Here is a 15,131-nt window from a genome sequence, read left to right on the forward strand (position 1 = left end):
ACATCCGCATTATTTTTATTACAGTATATAACTGCTCTATTGTACTACCGATCTCTTGTTGTGCCTAACTTATAAATTAAACTTTATTATAGGTATGTACACACAGGGAACAACTCACTATATCTAGGATTGGGTGCTAGCTACGGCTTCTACCCCCATGGGGGTCTTGGGACGTATTCCTGTGGGTATAAGGGGGCTACTATATAAGCCAAATTTATTTTGGTTTTGTTCATAGTATTCTTGTCCATGAGAAAGCCTCTGGTGGGGTCAGTGATACAAGTGGTTAATCCACAGGGAAACAGCCAATAAAAAAAAAAAAAGGCAAAATCAAGCCTAGGAAAGAGTTTCTACAGTGTTTTCACATTACTTAACAATGAAGCATAACTTGCAGACAGGTTATTACTTAAATACAGTTCTAATAGAATGTAACAAATTTTCTTAGCTACAAAGGAACTCTGATCTAATTTTACATTAGTACTTTCTCTCCTTGTTACCAGGAAGATATCCAGAAGCTTATGTTTACTATCAATCAGGTGGAAGACTAGTTCATGAATCTTTCCAGGCAGGAAGGAAAATTGGCACACAACATCCATACCACTTCCATCTCGGCAAGTAACACACAAGAGAAATATTTTCCTCATTAATTTGAAGCAATTCAGTCAATTAAGATCTAGGTGCATCAAAACAAGCAGTTTTTTAAAAATAAAATATTTTCTTGTAGGAAGCATTATCCCAAGACCCCAAGTTGAGAAAAGCCCCTGAAGCAAACAGTGAAGTCTGAAGACACAGGACTAGGAATGAGAAATGATAGAAATAAACTCTGTGGAGTAGAGAACCTTGAGCAAGATACATTTAGCACTCGAAAAGCAAGGTTATACCCCCAGTTATTAATTCCCAGTTCTGGAAAATAAAGCCATTTTCAATGGGAGAGAAATGCTTCTGATGGATGGTACGTGGGTAATACTCTGAAACATCTAGGCTTTACACAAACGAATGACTACACTGTGGAAGAAGTGTACCAAAAACAAAAAACCCAAGCATGTCCTCTTCCATGTATATAACAAATCAAAGCAAATCTGAAAAAAAAATAAACCAATAACCCAATAGATGGAAGGAGGAGTAATCAAAACTCATTGAATTTCAGAAATAAGACCAAATCAATCATCTACTTTTAACATCCATTTTTCATAGATGAGGGACTTGAGGCACAAAGGCTAAGTAACATCCCAATGTCAGATTAAAGTCAGTAAGGAAATTTTCCAAGTTGATGAATAACATCTGCATGAAAATAGAAGTTCTTTACTATTTGATGAACCACATATGTCAATAAGGTTAAAGGCAGGGCTGGCCATGTGTTACAGGACTCTGTTCAATCAGGAGGCAGTGACAACCAAGGAAGAAGGCAATGCAGGTTTTGACTGCAGAAGGGTAAGCTCACTGAAGGCAGTCTGCCTTGCGCTCGATAAATATTTATTGAATATTTTTTGCTAAAACTATACTCTTAACGCAACCAGGCTACGGCCTCTGTGTGTGTGTTGTGTCGTTTTGTTTTACGGTAGGGAACACAACTCAAGTACGCTTTAAAGAATCAAGCAAGTCAGTACTGGAATACAAACTCTAAACACAGGGCCTTTTCCATCCTCCCCCCACTTCAAGACAAAAACAAAACAAAACCAAAAAAACCTGCGAAGAATTTTAACAAATATATAAAACTTAAAATTTAGGCATGACAAACTACTTTGGCTGCTTTGTTTTGAAAGTGATATAATGGGGAAGTCTTAATGAGGCAGTCAAGAACCATTCCGGAGATAGCACTTATTTTCCCAGGCTTCAGAAAGATAGAATGAAGACACAGCATTTGGGGCTTAGTGGATTAATGTTGATTTTTTTCACCTCTGGAGTGCTGTTTTTAAACTGTATATGGCCTCTGTTCAATTTTTAGTGGGCACAGGTCCATGTTCAAAAACCACCACACATGTGGGAACTATTCCCAAGCAATTGGTGCTGTGTGGTCAGGAACGGGACAAGATTGGCAGGAAGGGTGCCAGGGGCCAGGACACAGGTGCACTGCAGAGACTCACACAAAAGTCCTAAAATCTGCATGTGTTTGAGTCATACCTAACTCTAGGGACTCTGATTGTTATTACTTTTCATGAGCATTTAAAAAAAAAACAACAAAAAACCCAAAACATAACATCACCCATTCCTGTTGTAAAAAAAAAAAAAATCAATAGATATTACATAACAGCATGAACGATTTTACCATTCTATTATTAAACATTGTATTATTTCCTTAAATCTCATGCCAGAACCAACCCAGACACTCGTAAAAATGGGAGATACAGAAGTTCTCTTTCCATGCCCCATTCAAAATGTTCTGGCTCAGGCCCTTCCCCTTGCCTTAAAAGAAAAAAAAAGAAAGAAAGAAAGAAAAGAAAAAGAAAAAGAAAGAAAGAAAGGCATTTAATTTCAAATTATAAAAATAAGTAAAGTAATAGTTTTAGCCATCACACTTCTTTGCCTATCATGACACAATTGGAAAACAAGCTGTAAATACTTGTCTTCAGTGTCAAAGAGTATAAAGTGTCACACCCAGCAGTTTCATGGGACTTCTAAATCAGCTGGTAGCCTTCATCACTCATACCAGTTTTCTAAAAAGCACTTGGGGATATGCCGACAAGGCTCAGCACTGTGCAGAATATTAAATATCTTTCTTGCAATACACCGGTGGCTCAAGTTCATCTTGTACTGTGCCACATGCACAGCTGTGCTGGAAAAGGATGCTATTAAATATATTAAAAAACTAGAAATATTACCAATAAAGACATCTCATCAAATATGTGGTCCTCATTTATCCACAACGAAAATGGGATTTGGTAACATCTGAAAATCACTTTGCATGCAATAACATCACAAGCCCTGTTAAGAATATTTTAAAGCATTTTCCCCCTGAAAGTTCTAATCAATTTTATATACTAGCCAATAGAGATTTTCTTTAGGGAAACCACAACAGGAGAATTGCTTACGGCCAAATATACTGTTATTCGGATGCTGCCAAAGATAAGGAGTAAAACAAGACAGAATTTTAAAAGCTCATTTCATCCTCTGAATCTCTGGATTCACAGTTGGGCCTACTTTCACTCAGAAAATTTAGATTTTAGGGAAGGCCTGTAATAAGTCATTAACATAAAAAGTATCAAAAAACGCAGATAAAACTTGCAGTCACAATATACTTAAAGTTTACATTCAAAACACTTGAAATATTAGAGAGTAAGTGTCATCCAAAATTGGTGACTTGAAGCAAATTATTTAGTGATTATCCACTTTTCAGTTTCAATTTGATGAAAAACCCCTCAGAGGAAACAATACCATTTTGGAGGTAACAAACAGTTATCAAAAATCATCGGAATACATTTAACTTCACATTTTTTGAAACTTTTCTCTCCTTTTTCTTAAAATATTGTTATCTCCTAATTAAATATTTACCATTTTTCCTCCTGCATTCCTAGTACTTATCTCTCTACCCTTTTACCCTTCATGTATAAACCTTACATGAAGTCCTGATTTTTAAAAAAATCTACTTCTCGGCCTTTTGGCTAAGATCAAGTGTAAAAAAATCTACTAAAAACTCTAATCAAAGGAAGGCGTACAGAAAATATTAAGTGACACTTGTTTTAAAATAAAAGAAATTAACATGAACTTCAAGAAAGTTACCATTATCAAAAGTTTTTAAAAGCCAAATAAACTTCAATTATGATTAAAACACCAAAGCTGCTTTGGAAACTTCTTGTCCTCTTATAAATTCAACCTGTATTTTTCTCTCATTAATTCCGATAATCTTAAGGTTCTCTCAGATCAGAGTAATTATAGGTTTAAGGAAGGGTGAGTATACCAATCTCTAAAAACATATTATTTTTCAACTTAAGACATAATATCTAAGTGCTAATTTATATTATCCTTTTTCAAATGAGAATATATCTATCCTAAGCTTTAAAGTCGTAGGTTAAAGGTCATGTTTGCAGTGAAGATGTCATTAAAATCACTTCATCACAAGAACTGAATCACTGTCTCCAATCTGAGAGCATTGAACATAGTCTAAACACGCCGGATCTACAAAACTAATTCTGAATATACTAACTCCAATATGTTGTAAATTCACAGAAAAATGTTATTGAAGGTTAAGACTGTTTGTACACATTTAAAAATTTTTCTTTTAACAGCATTAGACTCCATCGAGATGTACTGACCCCAAAAGATGGTTAAGCTAAAATAAAGGCCAACTTGTGTTTATAAAGCTGCAATGAAATACTGAGCTCTAAATTTGGTAATTTATCTTTTGACAGCTTCAGAGTTCAATATGAGACCTTACACTGGAAGATTTAATTTTCTGATGTTACATTTCCTGGAAAATTGTGATGTTTAATGATCACAACAATTTGAACACATGTTAAGTTTGGGTTGATCAACAATGTGATCCAGTCCTCTTATAAGTAGTGAAACAATGTCAGTTTACTTAAAATTCAGTGCAAGATATTCAATTATTTAAGATGTTTACCTTAAACAAAAATAAGAGAGTAACGGATCATTAACGCCTCCATTTAAAAAATATTTCTTCACAAGGGCTATTTTCACTTCAGATTCGTGCAGATAGGGTGCTTAAAACTAGGTCATATTTCAATGCAAAAACCAATGCCCAAGCTATACAAATAATTTCCAAGAACACAATATCCATAAATAAGATAGAGTTAATCTCCCCCAATTCAAAATAAATTACATAACTTACTCTGTTTTCCTTCTTTGTTTGTCCTCAAAGATGTCATTGAGATTGATTGCCACCTGCCCTAAAAACTTATCCAGACCCACCAGGGACCTGTGCATAACTATGAGGAAAAGAATGTATTTCTCTGGATTCCCCTGCATTAGCAATCCAGGTAGCTCAAAAGAGGCCTCCTCCTTCCACACTGGCTCAAGGGTTTTCTCAGCTACAGAGGTGGAGTACTTTTCCTTGCCCAGCTGAATTATAGTGTATGTGTCATTGGTGCCACTTTTGCCTTTTGGCTTAAGATCTTTGGCTTGGAGCACTGTGACCTGCACGTGGGTAGGAAACCACTTTTGGGCTTGCTCGGACAGCATCATTCTGTCCTTTCTCTCTGCACGGAGTTCTCAAGCGCAGGCAGTGCCCCTCCCGGAGGGAGAGCCTAATTCCTTAATCACTGCATCCTAAGGGCACTTAACGGCGACAGGCAAACTCACAGCTGCCCAACTTCTCCAGGGTTCACTGTCAAGCGCCTCGCTGGGGCAGCCCGGGGGCACGGCTGTTCTGGGGGTGCCCTCTCCGCTGCAGAAGCCCTGGGGCCCAGCATCCCCCGGCCACGCCGCCCAGGCCTCCGCGCGGACCCCCGCGCCTGGCGTCCGCACCTTCACGCGCCGCCGGCCGCGGGGACGGACCCTGGGCGGCGGCGGGCGGCTCCTGGGCCTGCGGGCAGGTGAGGCCTGGCCGCCAGAGCCCCGCGGAGGGCTGCGGGGGAGGGAGGGCGCCCCCCGCCCCGCCGCCTAGAGCTCTCCCGCCCAAACCCGCAGCCCCCCGGCCCCACGCCTGTCTCCTCGCGGCCGGGCCGCCCCGCCTCCTCCGCGCCTCCCGGCCGCCCGCGCCTGTCGGCGGGCCCGGCCCGGCTCCTCCTTCCGACCCCGGTAATACGAACCGCCGCCGGCTCGCGAGGCCTGGCTCCCTCTCGCAAACCTCTCCCTTTCCCTCCTCCTCCTCCCCCTCCTCCCCCTCGCCTCGGCTCCTCCTCTCGGGCGGGGGCGGGGGTGGGTCGCCTGGCCGTGGAGCGGGACTGGGGACAGGGGACACGGCCGCCCCAGCGCCGGCGGGCCGCGGGCTGCAGGGCGGCGGGCACGGGGCTCGGCCTCGCCGACCGGTTGCTCCTAACACCCGGCGGGCGGCGGCGGCGGCGGCGGCACTTCCGGGTTGGCCTTCTCCATGTTGATCTCGGGAACGCGACGGGGCGGGGCCGGGCGGGGCCGCAGGGTCAGGGGTCAGCGCCTCCCTGGTTGCCGTGACGACCGGGGGGCGCGCTGCGCGAGCTCCCCTCCCAAGGCTGGGTGCCCCTCCTGGGTTTCACGGGCGCTGCTGGGCCCTGGCACGGCGCTGGGCCCCTGGGGACGTGGGGCCTGCACAGGCCAGCCGGGGGGCTCAGGGGGAGCGGCGGAGTGCTCCTGAGTGGTGGCAAGCAAGGCCCGGGCCTGCCGGGTCTAGGGAGAGACCCGGTTTCAGTCTTTGGAAACCAACACGGTCGGGCTGTACCCTGATGCCTGGAGCCTGGTACGGAGCGGGCGTTGGATAAATGGTGGCGGGGTGCGTCAGCCTTCTTCCCGGACCGAAAACACGCTTTTCCCCAACTCCTTACCCACTGTTCGCTAATTCGCTGGAAACACATCCCCCACCCCCAATGGAAGAAGAAAGGCAAGCAGATAAAAGAGCCCCCAAACACAGGAATTTTTAAAAGATCGGGAGAGACGCTGGGCTAGAATCAAAAGACCTGGTTCCTACCCCATGTCTGCCGCCATCATCCGTCTGTGTGACCTTGGACAGGTCATTTCCCTTCCCGACACTCAGTTTCTTCAGGGCCAAGAAGACTGTGTCTCCACTGGGCTCCTGAGCCCCTGGTGGACCATCCAGCTTCTGAAGCCAAAACCAGAGATGATTCTCCTTCACCAAGGGCTGCAGCCTGTTGCCTTACCTGCACCTGAGGGCACAACCTGATGGACACCAGTGCTGTTGGAAAGGAGGGGTTTTTTTAAGAGAAGGAAATGGAGATGTGTTAATCCCGAGCTGTTCCTGGACTAACCAGATCTAGTGGGGAAAGTACGGGTAATAGCTGATGAGTCAGGAGACTTGCTGGGGTGTCCTGCCTCTGCTGGAAATTCAATATGTAGCCTGTGATGGGCACTTCGCTTCCTGAGGCAAGAAATTGAGATTCTGGAAACCTCCATCTCTTGGCCATGCATTGTAGATAAAATGGCTTTTGGACTGTAGATAGCGTTTTATTTTATTGTGACTAAGATGGTTTGGAGGAGTATTCTGGGGTAATGTACATTTCTTAGCATGGTGTGGCACTGAGTCTCCTTTTGCCACTCTGTTTCTCAATTACAAGAGACATTTATATGACTACTTTTTTTTTTTAACTTATACAGGCCTCCTCGTGTTTTTAAACTTTTTTTTTTAAAGATTTTATTTATTTATTTGACAGAGATCACAAGTAGGCAGAAAGGCAGGCAGAAAGAGGAGGAAGCAGGCTCCCCACTGAGCAGAGAGCCTGATGTAGGGCTCTATCCCAGGACCCTGAGATGGTGACCTGAGCTGAAGGCAGAGGCTTTAACGCACTGAGCCACCCAATCGCCCCTATATGACTACTTTTTTTAATTTATTTCTGCTCATGTCTTATCTTCCCAATGAAATTCTAAATCCTTTGGAGTGCCTTGTGTTTCTTGGAACATCCCTTCACAGTCCCTAGCGTTCAGTAGGTACTCAGTTTCTTGAATGACTTAATGCCTCTTCTCCCTTTATAGGATGAACTTGGAGAGTAAAACAATTTGATAGATATGCATATACTTTTCCAACTAACAATGGCCATAAAAATAAGATAGGGTGTTTATTATCTTTAGGCAAGTTTCAAAACTTTTCCATTTAAAGACATTATGTTCTCCATGTTCCTCAGTGTCCCATGCTTGAAAGGTACTAGCTGCAGCCCTTAAAACTGGGGTAATGTACATTTCTTAGTATCGTGTGGCACTGAGTCTCCTTTTGCCCCTCTGTTTCTATATAAGGAAATATATATGTTTCTAAATAAGGGCCTGTTCATTAAAAATTTTTTGAGTGGAGGTATGTGAGTCCCCAATATATTTGTGTCAGAAGATCAGTCATTGAAGAACCTCAGTGGGGGAGGGATATCGTCTATATTATTTTAGTCTTGTGGAAGGAAAATACTTTACTAACACTAAATGGCAACAACACAAACCTCAAAGAACACCCAGATTCTAGCATATTCTTTCAGGGACCCACTGATACTTACTAGTGTCTATAGGTTTCCTTTCATGTTAGGAACTCCCAGTTTTTTAGTGCTGCTTGCACACAGTGGCTGGTGTGAGTTCTGCATGAAGTAGGTGCTCTAAAAAGAAACACTGGATTAGTTTACCACCAGAATCTTCAGGGAAATGAACTACAGATAAATCATAAATAATCCTGAGCTAGACTCCATCTAGAATGAAAAGACCTAGTTTTAGGTCATTCTAGGGAAAGCATACTATCAAAATTAGAAAAAAAAAAGAAAGGCAGAATTTTCCATCTCTGAGACACAGTGCATGAAAAGGCCATGTGTGGAAAATAAAACAAAACCATCATCATACTGTGAATATAGCATCTGGATCCCAGAGTGGGCAGTTGTCTACTTTAAAGAAAAATATTCTTTGGGATTTTTAAAGAGTGTACTGAGTAGTCAGTGGTGGAATTTCAACCAGCATCTCCAGAGAGAAATGAGTAGGAAACTTACAAAACTTACAAACTGAAACTTACAAAAATTTTTTAAAAATCATGAAAACAAATTTCATTTTAGAATTTTCACAAATTTCATTTTTAAAAGTCTTCCTGTCTCTAGGAAGGTTGTAATTCAATAAACAATACACAATTAATTATAATAGTGGATGTGTGTTTCTAAAGAGCTTAAATTGTTTGGTAAGCTTTATTAATGATTATAAACTTGTTTACAAGTATCATTTCACTCATCTCTGAAATATAGTTATCTCTAGGGTGGAAGTTGGCAGCAATAGTTCACAGCAACACAATAACATACTCCTCCAACACAATTCAGGGAGTACTCTAAAGGCAAGAACTAAACAACTAGAATTAATAACATCTCCTGTAGCACCTACATTGCTTTTGAGTTTTCCCCGAAACCTAGCTGGAGCCAAAATTCTTTAGATTTACTCTCTGGCAAGATCAGAAGTTATGACCTAATGTTTGTAAGCCAGAATAAGAAAATAGCATATTTTTGCCCCAGGGAAGAAAATAAACAACAGCAACAAAAATGAAATAGAAGCCAGAATTACATTATAAAAGTGAAGTCATTTCCTATAAGAACGTGTTTTTTTTTTCTTTTTTGATTGTTTATTAAGAGTAAAAACATGTCAGTTGGATGAAATATGTGGTTGGTTCAGAGAGAGAAATAACAGAAGTTATATCAGATCTGGGATGAAAGTGGTTCTGCAAACTGTTTATTGTCTTACAGTTTTAAAAATCCTACTTACTAATTTTAAGATATACAGGGACAGCAGTTTAAAAGGGGGAGAAGGATTGCATACATAACAGCAATATACTGGAGTTGAAGAGAGTCACTTATTTTAACCTGCCCATATCCTATCCCTAATGACATAAACAGAGATGTTTGGTATTGGGAAACCAAATACAAGGGCTTGGGAAGATAACACATCTTAAAGGAGTAAAATGCTGATATTTCTAATGTTAGACTCTTATAATGTCTGTTGCAATGAGTAAGAACAATTTGACCAGAAAGTAAAAATAGTCAACACTTGTTCTCCAATTGTGGAAGATTTCACCAGTTGAAAATATTTACTAAGTGATGCCCTTTAAGTCAAGTCCCTTAAGGAGACTTGTTCCAAGCATTGTGAAAGATTTCTCCCTTTGGACATCAGCATCTCTAAAATTGCACCTTGTGAATCGATTGTAGGACAATTATAGTGTTTTTAGTGTTTAAATAACCCACTAAGTCACTCCCATGTACGTTACATAACAGATACTAATTATTTTCCAGTTGGAGGTTCAGAGACATAAGAGCAACAAGAAGCTTTCCTGAAACATTGTCATGATCTTTAGACTTCAAATACACACACACAAACACACACACACACACACACATTTCAACCCAAATATATACAAAACTTATGTACCTATGGCACGTACTCCAGAATTATGTTAAAGATACATACATGGATAGATTAATCTTCACATAACCAGTCAAAAAAAAAAGGGTATTTGGTATGTTGATTTGGAACTATAATCACAATAAGCTAGTAATTGGGGGTTTTGATGATCATTTTGTTTTCATCAATGCATTGATTGATTTGTCATCTGGGATCGTGCAATGTATGGACACAGTTTGTGGTGCATGAGAAGCAGTGTGATGTATAATATAAAGAACGCCAGTCAGCAACCTGGGTCTTAATCCCAAGTCTGCCTATTACTAGCTACATCTCTTTAGGGAAGTAATTTTCCTCCCTTGGACCTTGTTTCTTCACTGTAAAATAAGAGACTACAATAGGAACCACTAAAGCATTCTATAATATTTTAAAATTCTAAGTAGTACATCTACAATATGAAGAAGAAAATGGCATTTTAATTTAATTGAATTTTGTCAATATACTAAAGCAGTTTCCCTTTCTATGTAACTTACTAATAAAGGATCTTCTAATTCAAGAGAAAAAAATCTTCCAAATGTCTTGAGAGTTCTCTCTCCCAAGTGAAAATGATCATCACAGAAAGGAAGTAAATATAACTTTTATTAATGGACTTTGCATGAGGAAATTGACACTAACAGCTCAAGATTTGGAAGAAATCGCACGTAAGTATAAGTGGTTTTGGAAAGACTTAAACTTTTCACTTGTAATTAACATAATTGCTATTCATATTAGTTGTAGTTTTTTCAAGCTGTGAAGACATGCTAACTGAGGAGGGTAGAAATTTATGGAAGAGAATAGGTATTTGCACATCATAATATTTTGTGTGGCTGCCTTTTAATTTCCTCCTCATGCTCTCATACTATTGTGTTGTGCAATTTTTGTGCCCTCAACAAAATTTATGTTAATGCACAGAGCATGAATCGATTTACTTTAACTGTTCCATGGTATTGGACCGGGTGAATAAGCCCCATTTGCTCTTTTACTTTCCAAAGGATGTTTAAATTGTTTGCAATTTTTCACTATCATAAAGAATGCTTCACAGACACCTGTACATGTCTCCTATGCACATGCGCAGGGAATTTTTTTTCATAATCCTGCCATTTTTTTTGACAACTGGCAGTGAAATTATTAGGAATCTGTGAATGATAGGTAGTGGAAAACCCACGGGTCTGAGCATCAGATCTACGCTCTATTCCTGGGTCTGCAACTGAGGAGTTGTAATCCTGACAAGTCATCATCTTTCTGTGCCACTGGGTTCCCTTCTATCTTCAGAATTCTCAAAGTCCTTTATATGTTACTATATATATTTGTCTATTATATAATGTATATTATTGCATATATACAAATATGTACTATTTATATATAATATGTATGACATATAATATGTATTATGTAATAGATATGACATACAATGTAATATGTATTATAAATTATGCATTTTATATATGCCATATAATATCCATTAACTCATAACAACATATATACTATTTATATCTCTTTATACTATATGCACTATTAACATATAATATGTATAATTTACAATATATTTTAAGTATATCTCATAGGTATTAATTTATATAGTTATATCTATATATAAAATCAAATAAATTTACATATATCCGAAAGTACTGAAGAGCGAAGATCATTGTTATGGAAGAAAATTTTGTGCGACTTAGATATTTCATGTTTCAGTTGTCTCATCACGATGAGCCTTTCTGAAATCTCCTAGAACATTGCAACTTGTATAGGCAGACATACGTAGAGGTTAACAGAGATGGGGTAATTCTGAATAATGTTCCATTATTCAGAATATATATGTAAGTAATATAATATGTAAGTAATATTTACCACAGTTATGTAACCTTATCACCTTTTTACTTTGTAAACATGCTAGCATTTTTTTATTTTCAGTTAAAATCCAGGATGAAGGATTTTTAAACAAATAATAAGGGATTAGAATTGTAATATTTCTGGAACTAATATATGTGTTCATTTGGAGCACATTTAACTAGTGGGCAGTTGGCAAAACATTTGGTGGTCATGTTTATTTTCCCCCTATTATTTTCTAATAATCTAGTAATCCCTCCTTTTCTACTTGTTTAAGCTATGCTAAACAAAGCAAAGGGCTTTATAAGTATTTAAGATATCTATCTATCTATCTATCTATCTATTTATCTATATATGGTGTGTGTGTGTGTGTGTATTACACCAAGCCTGGCTGGGTTGTGGGGGATTGCATTTTGGGGGATAGATCCTACTCTTCTTGTTCAGAAGATTTTATATCATTTCTACCAAGCAGTTTTCAATGCTGCTGGCTACCAAGCAGCCAGAACAATGTTTTAGTTCATCTGAATATCTGATAATAAAGACAGTTTTGGCTTGGAACTGGGTGCTTATCTTTTACCCAGCCCAAATTAGGTCACCTTCAGAGCACTTACAGGTTAGGATATAGAGAAGACTTGTTATAAGACTGTATTATAATCACTTTCTAATTATCAGAATCATCATTTATGATACAAAATTAAATATAGGACTTAGCTTGGCAATGCAGACCTAAAGAAACACTTGCTTCCAGGAAGTTAAGTAGTATAATGGAAGAAACATTGAACTGAGAGAAGTTGTTTGACTCAAACAACTAATGGCTTATATGACCTTGAGCAACTGAAATTCTTCCTTAATAAAACAATGGCTGTAAATTTCTTTTATTACCAGACTTGGACCTCAGATTACCCAGAACATCTTCCCAATAGTCTGACATCCATGAGCCACTGTGTTTTATGGTGGTTGCTTACCAAGCAGGACAAAGGACAAAGTATTTACAAGACAAAGTATTTACCTTGTGTAATTTGTGCCTATAACTGTGCTCTTATAACCCGAGGTCTTAAAAAAAATTGACGTTTCAAAAAAGAAAAAAGACCACTGCCATCCAAGTATGAAGTGCATCATGTGAGTTTCTAAGTTAAAGTTTTGCCAAATCATCTTTGTAATTTTGAGGGGTTTTGTTTTCCTTTTCTATATGCACTTGGACATTAGAAAGGAACAGAGCAAACTGGCTTCATGAAGTCTTGTGCATTAGGCACTTCAAGAATCAAGGGCTGCCAACATTTTCTAAGACAAGGGTTTTCTCCAAAGTTCCCTGGATACAGACATTCACTCAACTTTCCTTGAGTGCCTAGCCCAGGATAGGTGTCATCCTTTGGGCACTAACTACCTGTGTGACTTTGGGCAAATCATGTCAACTCTCTAAATTTAGGTTTCTTTGCCTACAAAATGGATTGTTGGGAGGATTCAGTGAAGGACTGGGTACAGCTCAGGGAGGGCCTGGTACATGGGAAGGGCTCAAAAGATGTTTGTTGCTGTTGGGTTGGTTAGTGGTACAACTCTACTTCTCTTTGCAACTGCTTTCCTCTTTTCTGAAGGCAGAGACTGGACAGCACAGTTGTTCTGGGTTGTTCTTCACCATGTAATTAAGGATCTGGGGTTGCAGCAGGTACCCAGCAGGCAATAGCAGTGAGGGGAGACCCTGAATTACTTTTGTCTTAAGCCAAACCCAATGTTGTTAGATATTTTTTCCAAACAAAAATAGTTATAAAATGACACCTTAATATTACTCAAACCTTCATTTGAAATTTAATAATGATTTGCTAAACTATCATTTGAACATCCTCATAGGAATTAATCTGATTTCTGAGTTACAGAAAAACAAGGACTCCCTAAATCACACAGCTTCCATCTCTACAAGTACCTGAATTAGAAACTGAATAGATCATAGATCAGATAATATTTTAATATACCAGATTTTCACATTGAATTATGAAAACAATGAATTTTTTTAAAAAAGGTATGCCACCCTTTGCTACACTTAGTAACAAATGTTTGGCAACTAATCAGTGTTTTCTGACTCTCATGTACTCCTCTTATTTTAAACATGTTCTCTCTTTTAATAAAAACAATAGCTAACATTCACTGATTGCTCACCTTAACGCTGAATTCTTTAACATCTCGACTTGTTTCGTTTCCAAGAGGTAACACTACAGTCCACACAAACATTTCCACTGTGTTTTCCTAACCCATCACGAAGAATGAAGGGAGTCTGTGTGGTGAACGCTCCTCTTGAGGCATTGCTCTCATCAGGACGAGGCAGGAAACTTGGAGACCAAATCCTTCATATCCTTTGAACAACTCTCGTACTTCAGTTGGCTTTAAGCATTATCATAATATCCTTGACACAATCCCAGAGCCTAGCGCTGCTTCAGTGAAATCACAGACAAGCAAAAGACAATTGATCTATCTTGCAACTCAGATCATCTTCTGTCAAGCAGCAGCTGGACATCCAAATGCAAAGGCATTGAAATGTATTAGTGAACACATTGAGAAAAAAAAATCACTTTACATTACCAAATTCTTGCACTTTCATAATCAAAATACAAAATGCTAGTATGTAGTCTCTTGTGGACAAATACTGGGTTCTCGTGCAGGGGTATAAAACCCACATACCACCTCAACCTAGCTATTACATTTATTGGACATTTGCTGCTGCGTAAAACACAATACTCTATGTAAAAGCATTTCATTAAACTTTTTATAAATATAAGAATTTTATAAATACAAGATTTTATCATAAGAATTTTATAAAGTTAAGATTTTTAATGAATTGAGAATTTTATAAGATTTTGTTATAATTTTAGGTGGATGTCTATTAAATATATCTCTCTTAACAGTCACACATTCTCCTAGCATCAACAGTTGCTTAAAATGATTAAGACTTGAACAGATTTAAAAGCAAGAAAATTCTAGTTTGCCATCACTCAAACTATGTTAAATCCAATCAATTTTATAAGGCAATAAATAAATAAGAACTTGATAGCTGAGTGAATAAATATATGTGATAGATCAAAACTGGCTGACCATTGCAGAAAAGATAGATTACATTGTATTGACAGATTAAATTCAAATTTATTGTGAAATGAAAAGCCTAGTGCCTTCTTGGAAAAACACACTTTCACAAGCTCATGTGGCTGTAAGGCTGATAATATGTTGATAATAACTGATGTGTTTTTCATTCCCAGTAGTACCCAGTCCCCTTGTGACTTTCCTTCCAGTTTCAGGCAATATTAGGCAGAGCCAAACTCACTGCTGCTCCAGAACCCATTCTC

The 15,131-nt window shown here is 39.0% G+C and overlaps 1 protein-coding gene across 1 annotated transcript in view; it reads right to left on the reverse strand.

The window, feature by feature from the left end:
* Positions 1-5,441, reverse strand: part of RAB11FIP2 (RAB11 family interacting protein 2) — a 42,124-nt gene extending 36,683 nt beyond the window's left edge. The window contains exon 1 of the mRNA XM_044240611.1: positions 4,784-5,441. Within this exon, the coding sequence (XP_044096546.1) occupies positions 4,784-5,136 (353 nt within the window). The 5' untranslated portion in view covers positions 5,137-5,441. The remainder of the gene's footprint in view (positions 1-4,783) is intronic.
* Positions 5,442-15,131: the final 9,690 nt, after the last annotated feature.

This window comes from Neovison vison, chromosome 2 (assembly GCF_020171115.1).
Source record: "Neovison vison isolate M4711 chromosome 2, ASM_NN_V1, whole genome shotgun sequence".
NCBI classification, from domain to species: domain Eukaryota; kingdom Metazoa; phylum Chordata; class Mammalia; order Carnivora; family Mustelidae; genus Neogale; species Neogale vison.